The 18,164-nt window shown below is 42.8% G+C and overlaps 1 protein-coding gene across 1 annotated transcript; it reads left to right on the forward strand.

The window, feature by feature from the left end:
* The first annotated feature begins 2,112 nt into the window (after positions 1 to 2,112).
* SMU1 (SMU1 DNA replication regulator and spliceosomal factor) lies at positions 2,113 to 16,578 on the forward strand. Its single transcript, XM_072860553.1, has 12 exons — positions 2,113 to 2,251; positions 2,566 to 2,776; positions 2,882 to 3,034; positions 3,596 to 3,706; positions 4,651 to 4,779; positions 6,063 to 6,182; positions 6,593 to 6,709; positions 6,913 to 7,040; positions 11,458 to 11,584; positions 12,887 to 13,054; positions 13,348 to 13,500; positions 14,148 to 16,578. The coding sequence occupies exons 1-12, from the start codon at positions 2,226 to 2,228 to the stop codon at positions 14,244 to 14,246; spliced, it is 1,542 nt and encodes a 513-aa protein (XP_072716654.1). The 5' UTR covers positions 2,113 to 2,225; the 3' UTR covers positions 14,247 to 16,578.
* The last annotated feature ends 1,586 nt before the right edge of the window (positions 16,579 to 18,164 follow it).

The raw sequence follows: 18,164 nt of genomic DNA on the forward strand, positions 1-18,164 counted from the left end.
GGAAGGAAGGCCAGATGGGATATATACCACCAACATCCATCCAGCCTGTTAGAGCATTCCTGTGCCGGTTTCACCTTTCAGAAAAATGCCAGCCTGAGGACTGTGACAGTTCAGGACCAGGTAGCCTGCCTGTTTGGCTTTTCCTGCTAGAGGCCAGTAACAGGGGAGGGAGGGCAGGCAGGAGAGCACCAGCTGAATTTACTGACCGATTGAGCCAGAAGCCTATGTGCTGCCAGCACAAAAATAGCTGCCATCTTTGGATTTTACGGGTTTGCTTTGTTACAGTCTGGATCAGAACTGTTTTCAAAACAACTTTCAACAGATATAAATGCACCTGACATTGAAAACAAATATGCCTAGAACGAGTAACTGATACTTCCCATCAGTAATCCCCGCACCTCTGTAATAGCAGTTAAAAAAAAATGAGTTGGGATCACGGAGAGGAAACAACAGCATGCAAAATGTTAGCTGTGTGCCTCACTCACTATTTTTTCAACTTTACGCTATTGGATTACTTCCTTAAGCACTCTGGGGACAGAGACAGCGAAGAACAGCTTTCGTTGGCAGAGGCAGGCAGTTTCTCACACACGGCTCTATTTTCCATGGCTCATCCAGCAAATTGTACGCTAAGCCTAAAAAAACAGCAAGGAACAAGTCCATCCAAGAGGGGCCGAGTACAGCGGATTTCACATCCCCGTGTGCTGGCAGTCTAGCACTGGTACTGGGCACTTACTGGGAGCAGGTGGGAAGCGCCCCATGCTGGGGAGATGTGAGCAGCAAGATCCTCGGTGCTTGCCCAGGGAGTCAGGAGCTCCCTTCCTGGCAAGGCCACCTACACCTACATGCAGCCAGGAGGGAGAGTCAGCTTTACTCATCTTCTAGCATCAGCCGGAGCTTCACTAACCAAAGCTGGAAGACTTTTGGCCTCGGTCAGAGTCCAAGTGGCACAGACGGACTGCCACAGCCACCCTTTGTGTGTTTAAAGGACAGTTGTCTCTCATGTTCTCCCTCATCACGGGAGGGCTCTGCCTGGTACAGCAGCATTTTTCCAATTCTTAGTTCATAATTAAAGCAGCCAAGACACACTATTAATTTCCCTACTAATAAAATATTACTTTATGCAGTGTAATTCTTTCACACACAACCACACTGTTGAAATGCAGAGCTCACACTGACTTAAGGCTTGCAAACAGCAAGTAAGATCCCTGGTTTGCATCTGCAAACCTGCCCATGCAAAGAAACAGGTGGCCAAGGAGCTGTTCCACATCATGCCAGGCCTGACCTGCAGTCCGACATGTCTGTGTCACCACAGGGAATCTTCTGAAATCTTGAGGAGTGGAGGACAGTGGGTAGACGGCAGCTCTGTGGGAAACCAGCTGGAAAACCCAGGTTCTGTATTCAAACTGTAAAACACTCAAACAAGGCCTACGCTGAAGGTGCAGACCATACTTCTAAGACAACACTAGAAAATAAACTGGCAGAGTAACTATGTAGGTTAACTCCACTAGTGCTCTTGCCTTGATGTTACACTTGCTGCGTCACTGAAGCGGCTGTTGTTTCAAGTGCTGCTATTTCAAGGGACAGAAAAAAAACCAAACCCCTTTCAGTTCCCAGAACTGACAGCCACTCCTGTGAGAATACTGGTCCCAACCTTTTTGATGCTTGTTTTCTCACGTGTTCTCTCGGGTCAGGTCAGCACGGTACTCGGCTCATCAGGAATTCCGCTTCCAGGAAGGCTGCGTTCTGCTTGTGCAACGTCACAGGCCTTCGGCCCAATATTCATTCCAACTTACCTACCTGACGTGTAACAACGAGGACAGGGAGGCTGCGGGGTCTCCCGGCGCTGCCGAGGGCGGGCCCGCGGGCCCGGGGCCCCGCTCCCCGGGGCACCAGCTGGGCCCCAGCGCGGGCCTGGCGGCACCGGGCGCCCTCCCCCCCCCCCGGGGCCCCGCCCCGTCCGCAGGCCCCGGCACCCCCCGCGGTGACGGCCCGCCGCCGCCAGGGGGCGCACGACCCCCCCGCCCCGCCGCCGTGGGGCGGGGATGTCCCGGCGCGCATGCCCGTCGCCGTCTCCCCGCCCCCTCCGCCCCGTGACGTGAGCGCCGCGTCCGGTAGAAGGGGCGGTGCCAGGCGGCGTGGCGCGGACCGGAAGTGGCGGAGCGCAAGGCCGGAGGTCGCGGCGGAGGCGGAGAAGCGTCCTTCCTGAGCGGTGGCGGCGGCTCAAGATGTCGATCGAAATTGAGTCCTCCGAGTGCGTGTGGCGGCGGCGGGGAGGGGTGGCTGTGCCGGTCCCGGCGGCGGTGCCGGTCCCGGCGGCGGGGTGGTGCCGGGAGAGGACCGTGAATCCGGGCCGGCGCGGGAGCCGTTGTGGGGCGGCGTGGCCGTGGGGGAGGGTTTGTCCCCAGGTGGTCGGCGGGCATGAGGGCGGCCGCCGTCGCGGCGGTGGTGCCCGCTCCGGCGCGGCTGGGCACCCGGGCGGGACGGGGCTGCGGCGGCTGGGGAGGAGCGCGGGGAAGGGGGTAGCCCCTGGGGCTGGTGTGGTGACTGCGCGCCCTTCCCCTGCAGTGTGATCCGGCTGATCATGCAGTACTTGAAGGAAAACAGCCTCCACCGAGCCCTCGCCACCCTTCAGGAGGAAACCACTGTGTCCCTCAACACTGTGGACAGTATTGAGAGCTTTGTGGCTGACATCAACAGCGGGCATTGGGACACGGTGCTGCAAGCCATACAGTCGCTGAAGCTGCCCGACAAGACCCTCATTGATCTCTACGAGCAGGTGAGCGAGTGCAGGCTGTGTACGGACTCTTGTGGTCTGGGTGGAAGCTCCTGCGGAGTTCTCCGCTTGCTCTTTGCTGATGCAAATGTTTGTCTCTTGATGCAGGTTGTGCTGGAGTTGATTGAGCTCCGGGAACTAGGTGCTGCCAGGTCTCTCCTGAGACAAACAGATCCCATGATCATGCTAAAGCAAACTCAGCCAGAGCGGTACATTCACCTCGAAAACCTTCTGGCCAGATCTTACTTTGATCCTCGTGAGGTATGTTACGCTCTTCCTAGGGACCTCATGATGCTATCTTGCTTGACCCCTCCCTAGCATCGGTCCGAGTTGCTAACGGCTTGTGACATCTTTTCTTTTCCTTTCTGGGAGTGAGAGCATGCAGCTTCCCAGTTTGATGATTTTATACGTTTTATGGAGTGTTTGGGAAATGATGTGTAACACTTGATCGTGAGGCAGCAGAGCAGTGGTTTTGAAGTATAGTCCAGGTGGGAAGTTGGGGATTTATACCTCTATCCTGCCACAGGATGACATCTGTTTCTTGCTTTTCCTGTCTTATATATGCAGAAGAAAGTGTACATTTTGTAAATAAAATTGCTGTTGTATAACAACAATAATAGCAAGGCATTATTTCTGACTGATTATGTGAGGCATTTTTAGTGAAAGCATATCCCAAATGTTTCAAGGGTTGGTGTTAAAGAGAAGGGCTGTTTTGAAGGCCTAATAGAAAATTTATCTGGAAGGGACTTCAATTCAGAGCAATGAATGTTTTTACGGAAAACAGTTTAGACGAATCACTTAACAAAAGTAACTTCTCTCTAGGCATACCCAGATGGAAGTAGCAAAGAGAAGCGGAGAGCTGCTATTGCACAAGCTTTAGCTGGAGAAGTCAGCGTGGTACCTCCATCTCGTCTTATGGCGTTGCTGGGGCAGGTAATTCTTGAAAAATATTTTAGTAGATATGTCAGTTTCTTTGCCACATACAACTAACTGATGTAGTTGATTCTCCAATGCCATAAAAGTAAATCTTAAATATTGCACACTTACGTATGGTATAGTTAAAAATGATGTTTTCTCCATGTGGCAAGGATTTAGTGGTTTTAGGAAAAGTCAGCACTCCAGCGATAGATTTCTTCCCATAGAATAAATACTCAGCCCATAGAGAAGATTATTTTCAAAGTACATACTAACACACAGTTTCCGTTGCTGTACTTACAACTGTTTTTTGATTCTCAGAATGTATTCATTGATACTCTATGCAGACAGTCTTTCATGTATTTTGCTGTTTTATGGCTTACACCTCACCTTTTAAGCCTCTAAGTATGCCATATTTGCCATATTTGGCATACTTAGAGTATGTATTCATTTTCTCGGCATAACAGGTGTGTCCTGTGACTGAAGGCAGCTCTCTGCTGAAGGGGTTGTCTAAGCTTCTGTCTTTTGAATGAAGTTCACTTGTGCCTTCCAAGAAAGCTTATGTATCATTTTTAATTTTAATGTATGCAGTTCTAGGCAAATAGACAACAGGTTGGGTAATTTAAATTAACGCAAAATTAAACTCACACTGTGTACGTATGTACTGTATACTGCGTAGTGAAGGTAGAACAAGAAGGGTGGGCCTGAGTCATTCTCACTTGCAAAAATAATTTTGGGGTAATATTCTGTTCTGTTTGTCGTCGTGAGTTAGGAAGCATAATCTAATAAGTCTTGTTTCAAGTAATTGTTTGCAGTGTATGCATCTCAAACACACAGTAGAGGTGTACAATTTGTAAGGGTACGAGAAACTATTGCTGTATTGTGTTAATTAGAAGCAAGTTTTGATGAGGAAGATGTATGTTAACCAATACCGAACTGTATGGCTTTCTGCTCCTCAAAAGGCACTGAAATGGCAGCAGCATCAGGGCCTGCTTCCTCCTGGTATGACAATCGACTTGTTCAGAGGCAAAGCAGCTGTGAAAGACGTAGAGGAAGAAAAGTTCCCCACACAGCTGAGCAGACATATTAAGGTGATGTTTTGTTTCCTTTTATGTGTGTTACTGCTGCTTGTTCCTTCCTGGGCTTTATGTTGGGAGACAGAGTAAACCGTCTGAATTCTGTTATCTTTTTTTTGTAAGTCATCCCCCCCCCCACCCCCCCCCGTTTTTTTTTAACAACTTCTCCATGCTTTATCTCATCAGGAGACTTTTTATGAGAGCCTGAAATGATGTCCCTTAACAAGATTGGGTGCTTACGCTATCTGTGAATATAATAAATGTATTAATTGTTTCTTTGACTTCACAGTTCAGAATCATTCAGTTTTCAGAAGTTGTTTGCTTAGTCCCCTTCTTTATTTGTGCAAGGAAATACTCATGTCTTAAACTTCTGTGCGTCCATATTAGCTTCTGTTGAATCACTTACTGCTACTACATGAACTACTACATAGCAGGTCTATTAATATGATCAGTATCTCCTTTTTAAGGATTTTACCATACAGATTTCAAAAGAGAAAGAAAACTGTGCTGTAATGACATAGTTGTCTTGCAGCACTCACAATATGGAATAGGCAGTTTCCGCCTGTGAAGGCTTTCCAACTTCACCAAGCATTTCTGTACAGTGAGAAGTGTTAGTTCACTGTCGTAGCTCTACCAGTTCTCACAATGAATGGAAGATAATGTTTTTCGTAACTCATGAGTTGGAACTTGTGAAATCAATTTGTTGTGTTCAGTAGCAGCTTGGTAAAAATGCTTTATTAGAACTTGTTTTTGTTTACTGATCTTGGGTTTTTGTATTGATTAGTGAAAACTTTTTTCTATACTCAGTTGTCATGGTCACTTGTATTTAAAAATTTAAAAAATTTAAAAATTGTATATAAAAAATACCAAACATTCTCTGTGAAAATTTCACTGGAGAAACATCATTCCAAGTGAGGCAACTTGAACTACTTCAGGAATTTCTGAAGTCTGCTAGATATATATGTTGGGTACTGGAAAGGTGTTTGTTAACGTACACAATTCACTGCAAAAACCAAAAATATGAAGACAACCAACCCAACTGCTGCTGTAAGCTTGGAGTGTTTGATGTAAGTTTCACAGATATTACCAGATCAAAATGAGGGGGTGTTTTGTTTGTTCTTGAAGTGCTAGTATGTAGGTATTGACAGGTTTTTTTGTACCTTAACATTAAATTTGCGAATGCATACCTCTAGCAAGTACTGTACTTTTGGCACCAAAATGAGGCTACAGTTTTGTTTTAATGAGTTGCTTATTTTAAATTACTTATTAGGCTTAATTTATATTTTTCTATAAAACAGTTTGGGCAGAAGTCGCATGTGGAGTGTGCTCGATTTTCCCCAGATGGACAGTATCTGGTTACTGGCTCTGTGGATGGTTTTATTGAAGTATGGAACTTCACTACTGGAAAGATTAGGAAGGTAAGTTGTGCCTTATTTCACATGGATAGTTCATTGGCCAGAGCACCTGGTTTTATTCTTTGAGAGTATACTTTGTTTGCTTTTATTTCTCAGGGGACTGTGAATCTGAAAAGGATGTCTGCTTGGGTGATTCAAATGTCAGTCTGGCATCTTTACATGGGTTTAATTGTCTGGTTTGTCATAGACTTTCCTCTGCAATAACATGTTTTTTTACCTTTCTGGATCATCATTGTTGCCTCTAAAATGGTTGACAAGAGCACTTCCCTGTTGTTATAAGGCTGTGAGGTCTGCTTGATGATAACTTCAGTTATATTTTATAACTTAAAATTGTTAGTACTTTTGCACTTTGCCTTAAAATATATTTCACTGAATTCACTGTTTTGACTGGTGGATCTTCTGCTTTCATTTAGGATCTGAAGTACCAGGCACAAGATAATTTTATGATGATGGATGATGCAGTGCTGTGCATGTGCTTCAGTAGAGATACAGAAATGCTAGCAACTGGAGCACAAGATGGAAAGATCAAGGTACAAATCTTTTTGTACTGTATGATGGTAGAGGTGGTGACCTGAAAGATTCACTTGCAATTGCAGTAATGTTGCAATTCCATTTAAAAACAAATGAAGTTTAGCATGGCTCAGAAGCAGATACGTATTGGCTCTGATGTTTAGGCTTCTGTGATCTCATAACAAAGTAACCACCTCTACTTCCTTTGCTGTTTCCTCTCCAGGTGTGGAAAATCCAGAGTGGTCAGTGTCTGAGAAGATTTGAACGAGCACACAGTAAAGGTGTTACGTGCCTCAGTTTCTCTAAGGACAGCAGCCAAATTCTTAGTGCTTCTTTTGATCAGACAATCAGGTAAATAAACTGAGAATGTGCAGGAGAAAACAAAACAATTTTCACATTAAGCAGTTAAAACTTTTGAATATAGATTTATTTGACCTGGGATTTGATCCTTTTGCATTACGTTTTAATACTAATTGGAGAGCATGACTGCTGAGGGTTGGAGAGGACCAGTTTGAAAGTTTGACCTTTCACCTTGCTTAACTTGCATTATTCCAGGGCTAGGGGGCAAGTACTTCTTCTGCTCTATTGTCATTTACATTGACCTTGCACATTTTCTTTCTGGGAGACTCCTAGCTTAAACAGGTGTGTCAACCTTCAAAACCAACTTTTTTTATAATAAGCTTAGGATAAAAAAGATCTGTGGATAGCAGGATGATATTTTTTTAAACAGCCTAATCATACTCACTAGCTTTAATAGATGACATGACAGTATTTGGTTCCATCCAGTTTATTTTCCTTGTGAAGCACTATCATGGGCTCTTCTTTTTCTACTATCTAAAGAAATCTCTGAGAGCAGCTTTAAGTATTTTGATGCATCTTCTCTGCTTCCTCCTGATAGTTGCTGAATAGAGCAAAACTTCCAAAAGTCCGAAAGTTCTTGGGAATCTCAATTAGCAATCGTCGTCGGTCTCCCATGGGCTTGAATAAGGGTCTCTGTGTCCCTGTGAACTGCATGTGAGTGAGAGGAGAGAAGGTGCATCCCTACACATTCAGGGATGATCACTTTGCATTGTGTTGCTGTTCCCTAAGTCATGCATTACCAGCCCTTACCATAAAGGGGTTCCTGTCCCAGCTCATACCCTGAATCCATTTCTGTAGTCCCAGCCTCCAGATCCACCCCTCTATCTCTCTTGGATCCAGAGAACTCTCTTTAGAGTGGGAAACAAGAGGAAGAAGGACCCAAAGAAAATATTTGGTATTTGGGCATCTATTCTTCCCAGCAGTCTGACATGGAATACTAGAGATCCAACCCTGGAAGACAGCCAGACTGATGGACCCTGAGAGCTTCAAGAACAGGAGTTGCAATTTGTGTCTGGAAATGGCAGTACAGCCTTTCCTGTGCTTTAGGGTGCTGGTTTTTGATGTGTCTCTTCAGAGGTACATGGTGTATAAAGGAAGGCTAAGAGAGCTGGGTCTGATCAGCGTGGAAAAAGAAGGCTGAGAAGGGACCTAGTTGCCTCATCTAGAGGTAGTCATAGATAAGACAATGCCAGACGCTTCTCAAGTGCACAGTTCCTACAAGAGACAACCTCCAGGAAGTGAAATTCTGATTATATATAAGGAAAAACTTTTTTTTTTCCCTTGAGAAAGGAGCAGTGCTTGGACAATGCTGAGAGAGTTGGGTCAGGCTAGGAGGAGATCTCAGCCCTTGAAGAATTTCAAAGCTAAATTGAACAAGACATGAGTGACTTGAAAGTTGCCATTGCTTTGAGGAGAGCAGTGGAATAGAGGTCTTCTGAGGTCTCTTCCAGCCTAAGTTATTCTGTGATTCTCTGACATGTACTGCTGTTTTGGAATCTGTTAGTGAAAAATCATGTGGCCAGATGGTTTATACATTTATGCTGGCAAGAGAAAAAAAACTTATTTCAGTGATGAAAAAGAGCCATAGAGACAGGATTATTTTTCTCTTCACTCCCAAAAGACAATTCTCATTTCTCCAGGCTGTCTTTGCAGTTCTGCTTTTGAGCATGGGAATTCTTTACATTTGTTATGCAAACCATCCTTTGCTGTGTAGCACCAGCACTATGTTGGGATATGAGCTGTGGGTTTTTCTAAACAATCTGTGTAGTTCAGTTTCCCAATGTCTGTGGCATTCCTTTTGGGCAGTGAAACTGTTCATGATGTTGAAGGCCCATAGGCTGAGATCTTGTGAACCCAAGAATGGGAGTTGAGTCTTTCTACAAACTTTGGAGTTGCTTTAGTACGCAATGCAGTTAGTGTAGTTTAGCAAGTTGATAGTGTGTCAGCTCAGTTACAGTGGTTGGATATGAGGTCTGTCTGCAGAAAATCCAACGAAGTACATCCCTCTTAATGTGGCTGGGCTGAACTGAACAGACTTGGCATTACCTGACACTTTCCACGGCTAACACTTGCATGCATACAGTTACTGCAGCTTACCTGGAGTGCAGATATTCCGTTAAGCAACAACATGATAATGCAATGGATTGTTGTGGGACAGGTATGAAGGTGGCTAGGCTTGCATCTGTGCTCTAAGAAGCTCGTGTCTGTGCAACGTGTGTGAGGCAGACTAGGCATAAATTATAAAATAGTTTAATTTAGAAAGTACCTCTAGAGGTCTCTAGTCCAATATGTTTCTCAAAGCACAACCAGCCTTTCAGTTAGGACAGCTTGCTCAGGGTCTTGTCCAGCTCAGTTCTCAAAATCTCCATGGGTGGAGACCCCACTGCTTCTCTTGGCATCTGTCCTAGGGCTGTAAAACCCTCTTGGAGAAAATCCTGTTTGGACATAAGGAAAGACATTTTGTTTTGGTTTGTTTTTTTTCCTTTGTAACTTGTGCCCTTTGCCTCTTGTCCTTTAGCTGTGCACCTCTGAGAAGAACCTGACTCCATTTATTCTGTGAAAACTTGCTAGGTAGTGATGTTAACCACGTAGTTACAATTTTTCAGGTGTTTAGTAAGGACTTTAGATATCTTTTTTTTTAAGGATCATTCCAGGGTGGATAAAAGCAAGAATGAAAATTAATTTGAACTTTTAATACTAGTGAATACACACAAAAATACTGAAACTCTATTCTGATCTAAGTTACTGGATGGGCGCAACCTCATCAAACCCTTGTTTCTGCAGCTCTTAGCATCTGGAAAGTGTTGCTTAACATTTGTGTAGTGCAGTAATTTTGATCCTGCACCTATTTGGTGTCTTGTTACTGAGTGGAATTTGCTCACTGCTGGGTAGATTTGGTTTGCCACAAAGCTCTTCTGTTGCTACACAGACTCTTTGCTGCAGTTGAAAGCAGCTTATATCAGTTTTGCCTAGTTCACCGTTATTTTTCTTCTTTGAGGTTATTCTCACTTAATAATAATTTGTGTAACTTTTTTGTCTACAAGGAAGATGGCAATTAGATGCTCCTGAACTTTCAGTTCTTTGGGCTGAACACACCCAGCCCTCTCATGCATCATGTGGTGCAGCCCTCTGGCCATTTTAGTGGCCCCTTAGTGGGGGCCCAAAACTGGACACAGTCCTCCAGAGGTGGCTACGCCTCTGCCAAGGGGGGGGGAACCTTGATCTGCAGACTGTGCCTCTCCTAATGCGTCTGGTGTGTGGGTGGGTTTCCTCAATGCCACAGCGTGCTGCTGGCTTTCACTTTTGCTCTCCCCAAGACCTGCCGGGTCCTTTGCTGCAGACCTCCTCTGCAGCTGGTCAGCCCCTAGTTGATTCCGATGCCTGAAGTTGGTTCTGTAACAATCTGTTCTCAACATCATGAGGTTTCTCTCAGTCCATCTGTCTGGTTTGTCAAGGTTTCCAGCTTCCTCATTTTTCAAAATCGAGTTGCAGGATATGGAACTTGCGTTGTGAATCAGATTGATCAGTGCTTGATGACTGTATATATTTTATGTTTAATTGAATGGGATTATGTAATATGTTTAATAGCTTTAGGCTCCTGCCTGTGCTGTAAAACCCAATGGTATCAATGGTACTGCTTTAGATGAAAATGAAGAAATGTGGATCTGGAGGCAACTGCACAGTGAACGCTTTACAAAACATATTAATGAGAGATGTTAATGTGTTTAAATCCTATATATATGAACTATAGCATAAGCGTTTTAATTGAAACTATGTAAGGTTGGATGTTGAATCAAGTACAGCAAGCTTCAAATGGAATAAGGAATTTCATTCTCAAGGCTTCAAACTGCTATTTCTGTAGCCAGTAGGTACTACAATTTAAGGCTGATACAGATTAGCAGTATAATTTCCTTCTAGATGACTGAGCAAACTCTTTGCAGAGTTGCACAGTAAGAGGCAATGGCAACAGCTTCAAAAGAGAAAAATTCTGGCTGGGTGTAAGGAAATAATTTTTCTTAACTGGATTAAGGCCTTGGTCAAGGCCCTGAGCAAGCCAACCTGACTTAAAGTTGGAGTCTGTTGGACTAGAGACTTCCAGACTTAATTCTGTAAGTTTTGTTTTGTCTTCATAGTTTCCCCTTTCATAGCCCTGTCTTCTGATATGTACAGTGTATATTACATACAGGTCCTTGAGGCTGAAGGTTGATGGTATTTCCCTAAGCTTTTCACAGGAACACATGATGTCTTTGATGAAAGGGGCTTGTGATAAAGACGGATGGCTTGCGGATTTTTGGCACTTTTTATTGTTGCCTATCAAAGGTATCTCAGATTTAAAATACGGTGAAGACAGAGGGCGGTTCAGACTACCTCAGTTTCTCACCCAGCTGTGACCTCTCTTGTGTGACAGGATTCATGGTTTAAAATCTGGGAAAACTTTAAAGGAATTCCGTGGTCATTCTTCCTTCGTCAATGAAGCTACTTTTACCCAGGACGGCCACTATATTATCAGCGCATCCTCTGATGGCACAGTGAAGGTAAGATAGCATTTACTCTTTGTAAATAACACATTCAGACTCTTTGCAAGTTGTGGCTGATTTGTTATAACTGTTGCAGTCATTGGAGAAAGACTTGGGGTTGTCTGCAATAATAAGTCTTTCTGCTTGTGACCTTTGCTGTAGATTGTGAGAGCTGATGAAGTTTCATACTGTGCACACAGACTGCTGCAGAGCATGTTTCTGCTGTATTTATCAAAGGAGGACATAAGTGCAGTACTTACCTGCCCGTTCCTGCTTTATTCTAGAAATAGAATTGACTATGACACCTCTTGTTCTAGAATGTGGGGATTCCCTTGTCTGAAATAATGGCGTTTTCTTACTTACTGTGTTGGACACCTGTTTATTTCTTGGTGCTTAGGAGTCCCTTTCTGGGCAAGCTAGGTAACCTAGCATTAATGAAACTGATTGTAAAAGTGATAGTTTTGGCTTCTAGCCTCAGCAAAGAGTGGAACTACTCATTCTGTAGTAGTTACGAGGAGTAAAGCATTGTTGTGTACAGGGCATTACTGACTAATAATAAATAAATGAATATAGAAACAGCTACATTAAGTAGGGCATCGATGCAGTGCATGGCGGGGGGGGGGGGGGGCGCGGGTAAACAGATCCAGTTTATAGATGTGGCCTAGGAGAGTGTGATAGATTTTGCTCATATTAAATGGGGTGGTACTTCAAACTTGCACTCTTTGCTAGACTGCCTCAATCATGGGAATAGCATAAGAAGGTGGTATCTTTCATTTTGATAGTATGTAAACAGCAAACGTATTCCACAGATGGTGAGTTACATTTTATGTTAAATATTAAACAAGCAGTTCCATTTCCTCTTTCTAAACAGCTAGAACAGCCTGGTGTTGAGCCTGAAGCAGCTCTAAGCTGGGACATCTCTTTCACCAATATCAGTGAGGCTTTGCTTTTTCAGTGACTTTCATGTCTGTCTTGTGTAAGGCAAATTGCATGTGCAGAGGCTGCATGTATATTCACAGATACCAGATAAAACCAGAAAGCAAGTCTGGACTCACCCCTCAGAGAATATGCTTAGTGAAAGGGAGCCAGGCCGAATTTGGATAATGGAAATTCACTTTCAGTTCAGTTGTAGTGAAATCGTTCATGGTGTCTGCACATCAAAGTAGATGTGATAATTTTTTTTTTTAAATCGGCTGTAAACTACAATTTTTGGAATTCATATTTCCCTTCAGGAGCCTTAAAAAATCTGAATCCTGTATCAGTTTATTTTTGTTTACTTTTTTTAAAGCTAATTGGTTTTACATTTATTTTTCATACTAGGTTTGGAATGTGAAGACGACGGAGTGCTCAAACACCTTCAAATCTCTTGGCAGTACTGCTGGGACAGACATTACTGTGAACAGTGTCATTCTGCTGCCTAAAAACCCAGAACACTTTGTTGTTTGCAACAGATCGAATACAGTCGTCATTATGAATATGCAAGGACAGGTATGTGATCTTACTGGTGTCCTTTCAAGTCTATCTCAGTCATTTTAAGAATGCTAAAACCCTAGCTAATAACCTAGCCTTGGGTTAAACCTGATTTCTCCAGTTTGCTTTCATGACAAGCTATTCTGTACCCAGGTTAAAGAACAGCTTGACTTGTATAAAGTTATTGCAGCTATGGAGAGATCCTGTGTTCTAAACAGACCTAGTACTACCTAAGTATTTTTGCCCTGAACATAGTAACGATGTGCTGTGGTTTAATCCTGTCCAATATTTTTGGGGGGGTATCTTTACAGATTGTGAGAAGCTTTAGCTCCGGTAAGAGAGAAGGTGGTGACTTTGTCTGCTGTGCGCTTTCACCTCGTGGTGAATGGATCTACTGTGTTGGTGAAGATTTTGTGCTCTATTGCTTTAGCACAGTGACCGGCAAGCTGGAGAGAACTCTGACTGTAAGTTCTTAGCTTTGAGCTTTTGCAGACTTCTAAACACAAGGATGATCTAAAGGTTCATTATTTATGAAGTCCATAAGAAGTCTCGTATCAAGGAATCTTTCACCTCTAGCAGCCACGATTGGTAACAAACTCATTCCAGAACACTTGGCTGTAGAATGTCTTTAGGTTTTTTTTAGAACCATTTTACTTTTAAAAGTTATGAGAATTCTTACCCACCAAGCCAGAGTGAATTGGTTCAAGCTTATTTGAACTAGACTGTGTCTTGACCTGGGCTCTGGCTGATAGAGAATCTGACCAAGCTGTCACATTTAAAGCTGTCAGGCTTAAACTTGCCTTGGATTAAACTAAAGAGGGATACCAGCTTGAATGTCTAAATTTAATGGGGAACACTTAGACATCATGGATTTTGGTGGGTGTAAACCTTCACTGAACCTTCCCTCGCCCAACAAAAAGTACCTGCTATTACAAAAATTCTTTGCAACTGGAACTTAATATTGGGGGAGTATGTTCTTCTGCTTTTGCTGTATGCACAAAGCATGTTAAACCTCAGTCCAGCTTTCCTCTAGTTCTTGTTTGAAGAGCATATTTGGTGTGAAGCTGGTAAAGGAAGAATATCCTGATGCATCTTTCTGCTTATTCTCTAGGTTCATGAAAAGGATGTCATTGGCATTGCTCATCACCCCCACCAGAACCTGATTGCCACTTACAGTGAGGATGGCCTCCTCAAGCTCTGGAAGCCATAGCTCGATTTTACAATGAGCTATGAAGTGTGCCTGTTAGGTGCAGGCTATTGATGTTTGTGCTTTAACAAGGTCTAATGCTCAATTTTCAGTTTCAGTTTCCAGAGAATGACTTTTTTACTTCTTGGTCTAAAGTTAGGTAGATTGATACTTAAATATAGCATCAGTTAATTTCAGATACTTTTATTTTTACCAGAGTAGCTGAAGCAACTTCAGTGAGAGTGTTTTTTCTGTCTCCTGAAGTCTGTACCCTTCCTACAGTGGTTATAAAAGTTGAGTGAGCTAGGAACTATACACACTTACATGTCGTTGCTGACTTCCTAGAATACAGTAAAATGTTTTTTTATTTGCGTGAAGCTTGTGGAATAGGAAAGCTGTCTCTTCTCCACTGCTGAAACAAAGGCACAGTTTTCCTGGAATGCAGATGAAGCTACTCTGCCCTCAGCTTGAAGGCAGAAGCTTTTCTAGTCCAGCAGGTTTTGCTGTGTTCAATTTTCACTATAGTTTCTCTAGTTATTAAGTAGTGTCACACAGCTTCCTCGGAACGAAACTCTTGTTCCCCATCTCGCAGCACTTCCTGCTATAAACCTGCCTAATGTGGCAGTGAGAGGTAGTTGTTTTTTTGGGGATTTTTTGTTTGTTTGGTTGGTTTTGTGGTTTTTTGTTTGTCTGGTTTTGGGTTTTTTGTTTGTTTTTGTGGTTTTTTATTTTGTTTTACTTCACTTCCAGGCTAAAAGGAATTATTACCTGGGCCCTCTTCCTATAAGTGCATAATGTCTTCAGTCTAGCTTTAACTGAAGCAGGCCTCAGGGGATCAATATTTTAAAACGTGCAAAAGCAGGTTTACGTAGGCCAACTTCGTAGTGCTGTGATGCTGCACATACTGCAGTTGTTTTGGTTTTTTTACAGTGTACTCAGTTTAGCTTCCTGTTTTCCCAATAGGGCATGGCATACTTAAGCTTTAAATAATTATTTATAAGATTTTTTTTTTTAATTTCATATACCTGTGGACCTAGTTAAGGTGATACTTAGGTCCCACACTATGATAAAAAGAAACTTCCAGGCTCTTCATTTTGGAGCAGATGATGATTCTGTTTGAGATCCTCACTAATGCACACTGTTGTGAATGTACACCAGAATCTTCTGAAGTCTGACCATAGTTTTTCTAGGATGCAGCAAAAAATGAGGTTTTGTCTGTAATGATGAGACAAATGCATGCAGATTTGCATCTGCTGCACTGTTTCCTGTCCTCTTCTCTTGTGGAATGCTTTCCTGCCACAGGAAACAAAACAGTAACAAATTCTTTCAAACAGTAACAAATTCTCTTTGACTTAATAAATTAGTTCCAATTTGTATCACCTCACAGTTTTTTTCAGCTGGAGGGCTTGATCCTAATGCAAGTATTCGTTGTCAGCTGGTGACTGGCCTCCTTCAGCACTGACCAGTGCACTTGATTGGTCTATGTCCATATTGGTATAAGGAAATGCAGAAAAATTTCAGCTTAATTTCTCACATAGCATTGCTTGTTCACTACAACTGTAGTGTTTAGTTCTATGTTTAGCTATAGTGTTTTAACTCCTAAGTTGTTTTTTAGATATGGCAATATCTAAATTCCTTAGAATGCTAAAGAATATCTAAGCTCCTTAGATATGGCAATAAAGTTATTTTTGAAGTAGCAAAAAGTGATTATTTTTCCTGCCTGAAAAGACGCTGGTGTGTCAGAAATATCTGACAAGCTCCATTGGCAATTAGTACTTCCAATACAGGAGATCTTGACAAAATATTTTTAATATTATCTAATGGTTCATTTTGTGTTCAGATTGTACAGAACTGCTAATCCTCAATGTAAACTATACCTTACACTGTTCTTTAAAAGAAAGTAGTTGTGTAGCAAATAACACTGTCAGAATCCTGAATGTTTAAAGATTGAAATACATTGTCTAGCTTAAAAATGGGAGAAAATCTGGTATTTCTTATGCTTTTTATTTAAGAGTTTCAGAGTTTATTGCATCAAATACTCAAGACAGAAAAGCTACATCTACTAATACTTATGAAAGGGCAATGATAAAAACTTACTTCCTGGGCTGCAGCTGTAATTTGTAAAATAGCTGGCAGTTGGCACAAAAGTACAATGATAATATTGAAAATGTTCAATTTTTTAATGTAAAATGTAATTTTTTAAAATGCAAATGTTAATTTTTTTAATGTAATCTAGGAAGACATTTTCTCTCTGGAGAATCAGCCAGGTGTTATGCCACTTACCTGCATGTAAGACTTGAACAAGGCAACATCTAGTGATTTAACTAATATTAAATAAAGCATTGTTCACCCGTGGGCCTGGCCTTGCTTTATTCTTGAATTATTTTGCTTGGAGCTGGTGAGTTCCATCATACACAGAGGAGTGCAAAATGCTTTGTGGGGGGAGCGTCATGTAATGAAAGTGCATGCTCCTGTTTCTGAACTGGAGATCAATGAATTTCAGCCTTGCTCAGGTGGAATCAGCTGCCTGGCTGTATGTGCTTCCAGAATGTATGTGGAAGAGCTACTGCCATCTTGGCAATTAATAAGTGAGCTTAGGTTCCTGCACAGTTATGCAAGTGGTGGATGTAACTTTTTTTTTTAGTGTTATTGGGGTAATACTTTGTCCAGGTAAGGTGAGCATGTAGATACGAGGTGTAGTCCTGCTCTGATGCTACTACCAGCTTGCCCTCCGCAAAGAAAAATCAAACCCTCCCATGAGTCCTAGTAAGATTTAGAGAGACCAGCTGAAAATGAAGACTTTATCTCCAAAGGAAAAGATCCCTTGTGAATGTCTTATAAAGCAGCCAAATTCTCATGTGGTCTGAGAGACTAGACAATCTCTGGGGGTGCCTGCCAGCCTGTGTGAATCTGTGATTCTGCATGTTGCTGAGGATTTTGAGCCATGAGCGTGGGTGAGAGGGCCTGTCTCTAATTCGGGGCAGCTGGTAACACCAGTGTTCAGTCTGAGATAAGAGAAAGAAAATATGTTGCAGAGATTTATAGGAAAGATGATGCTAAAAGTCAGTTATAAATGGTCTTCAAGTACAGCTTTTCTTCACTTTCTGCCTAGTGTCTGCATGGGTTTCAGGAGTCCTTTTTAAGCCTGATTACTCCATCTCCAGTTCCTGTTGGTGATGTGGACTCCAGTGTGTGTTTTCTGGATACCTGTAAATAAAGCCTACAGCCTCCTGGATCATGGCAACTTGTGAGAGAGAGGCTGAGCAAACTTGGATCTGAATGTCAGGGGGAAAAGCATAGACTTCAGGTGAATCCGAAGGAGAAAGGGAGCAAAACGCTTTATTTCAGGAGCAGAGTAGTAATCATATGTGGGAATTCGTTGGCTCCCCATGGAGCAAGATACAAGGAGATGGATGCTGCTGAACTGAAGGGACCATAACAATTTTACCTATAACAGGTGCTGCTTGCATTATGAAGTGGGGTAATGAAGCCCTCTTCAGTTTCCTTGTGTCCCTTAGCCTATAAAACTGCTCCCTGTGTAGTAACAAATTCTGATACGGGCTCTGCTTTGTTGGGCAAGAAATGGCATTTGCTTGTCTGGGAGCGGGGATGTGCTGCTGCCAACTAGTTAAGCCTTTCCTGTCTTCCCAGATTAGAAGCTTCTAAAGCCAAATCAACAACTAAGTGTTCTTTCAAGCTTTATTTACAGAATGACAGGATGTCTGAGGTTGGAAGGGTTGGAGTCTCCACCACCTCCTTGGGCAACCTGTGCCAATGCTCGGTCACCCTCACAGTAAAAACTGCTCCCTGATGTTCAGAGGGAACCTCCTGTGTTCCAGTCTGTGCCCATTGCCTCTGGTCCTGTCACTGGGCACCACTGGACAGAGCCTGGCTCTGTTTCTTTGCACCCTCCCTTCAGGTATTTATATACATTGATGAGAT

This window comes from Ciconia boyciana, chromosome 4 (assembly GCF_034638445.1).
Source record: "Ciconia boyciana chromosome 4, ASM3463844v1, whole genome shotgun sequence".
Classification (NCBI taxonomy): domain Eukaryota; kingdom Metazoa; phylum Chordata; class Aves; order Ciconiiformes; family Ciconiidae; genus Ciconia; species Ciconia boyciana.

What these genes read in the sequence shown, in the direction of transcription:
- SMU1 (XM_072860553.1), top strand. Translation starts at nt 2,226, where the DNA reads ATGTCGATCGAAATTGAGTCCTCCGA. An exon ending in TCATTGATCTCTACGAGCAG is followed by an intron (nt 2,777 to 2,881) that starts GTGAGCGAGTGC and finishes CTCTTGATGCAG; the next exon opens with GTTGTGCTGGAGTTGATTGA. An exon ending in TCTTTTGATCAGACAATCAG is followed by an intron (nt 7,041 to 11,457) that starts GTAAATAAACTG and finishes CTTGTGTGACAG; the next exon opens with GATTCATGGTTTAAAATCTG.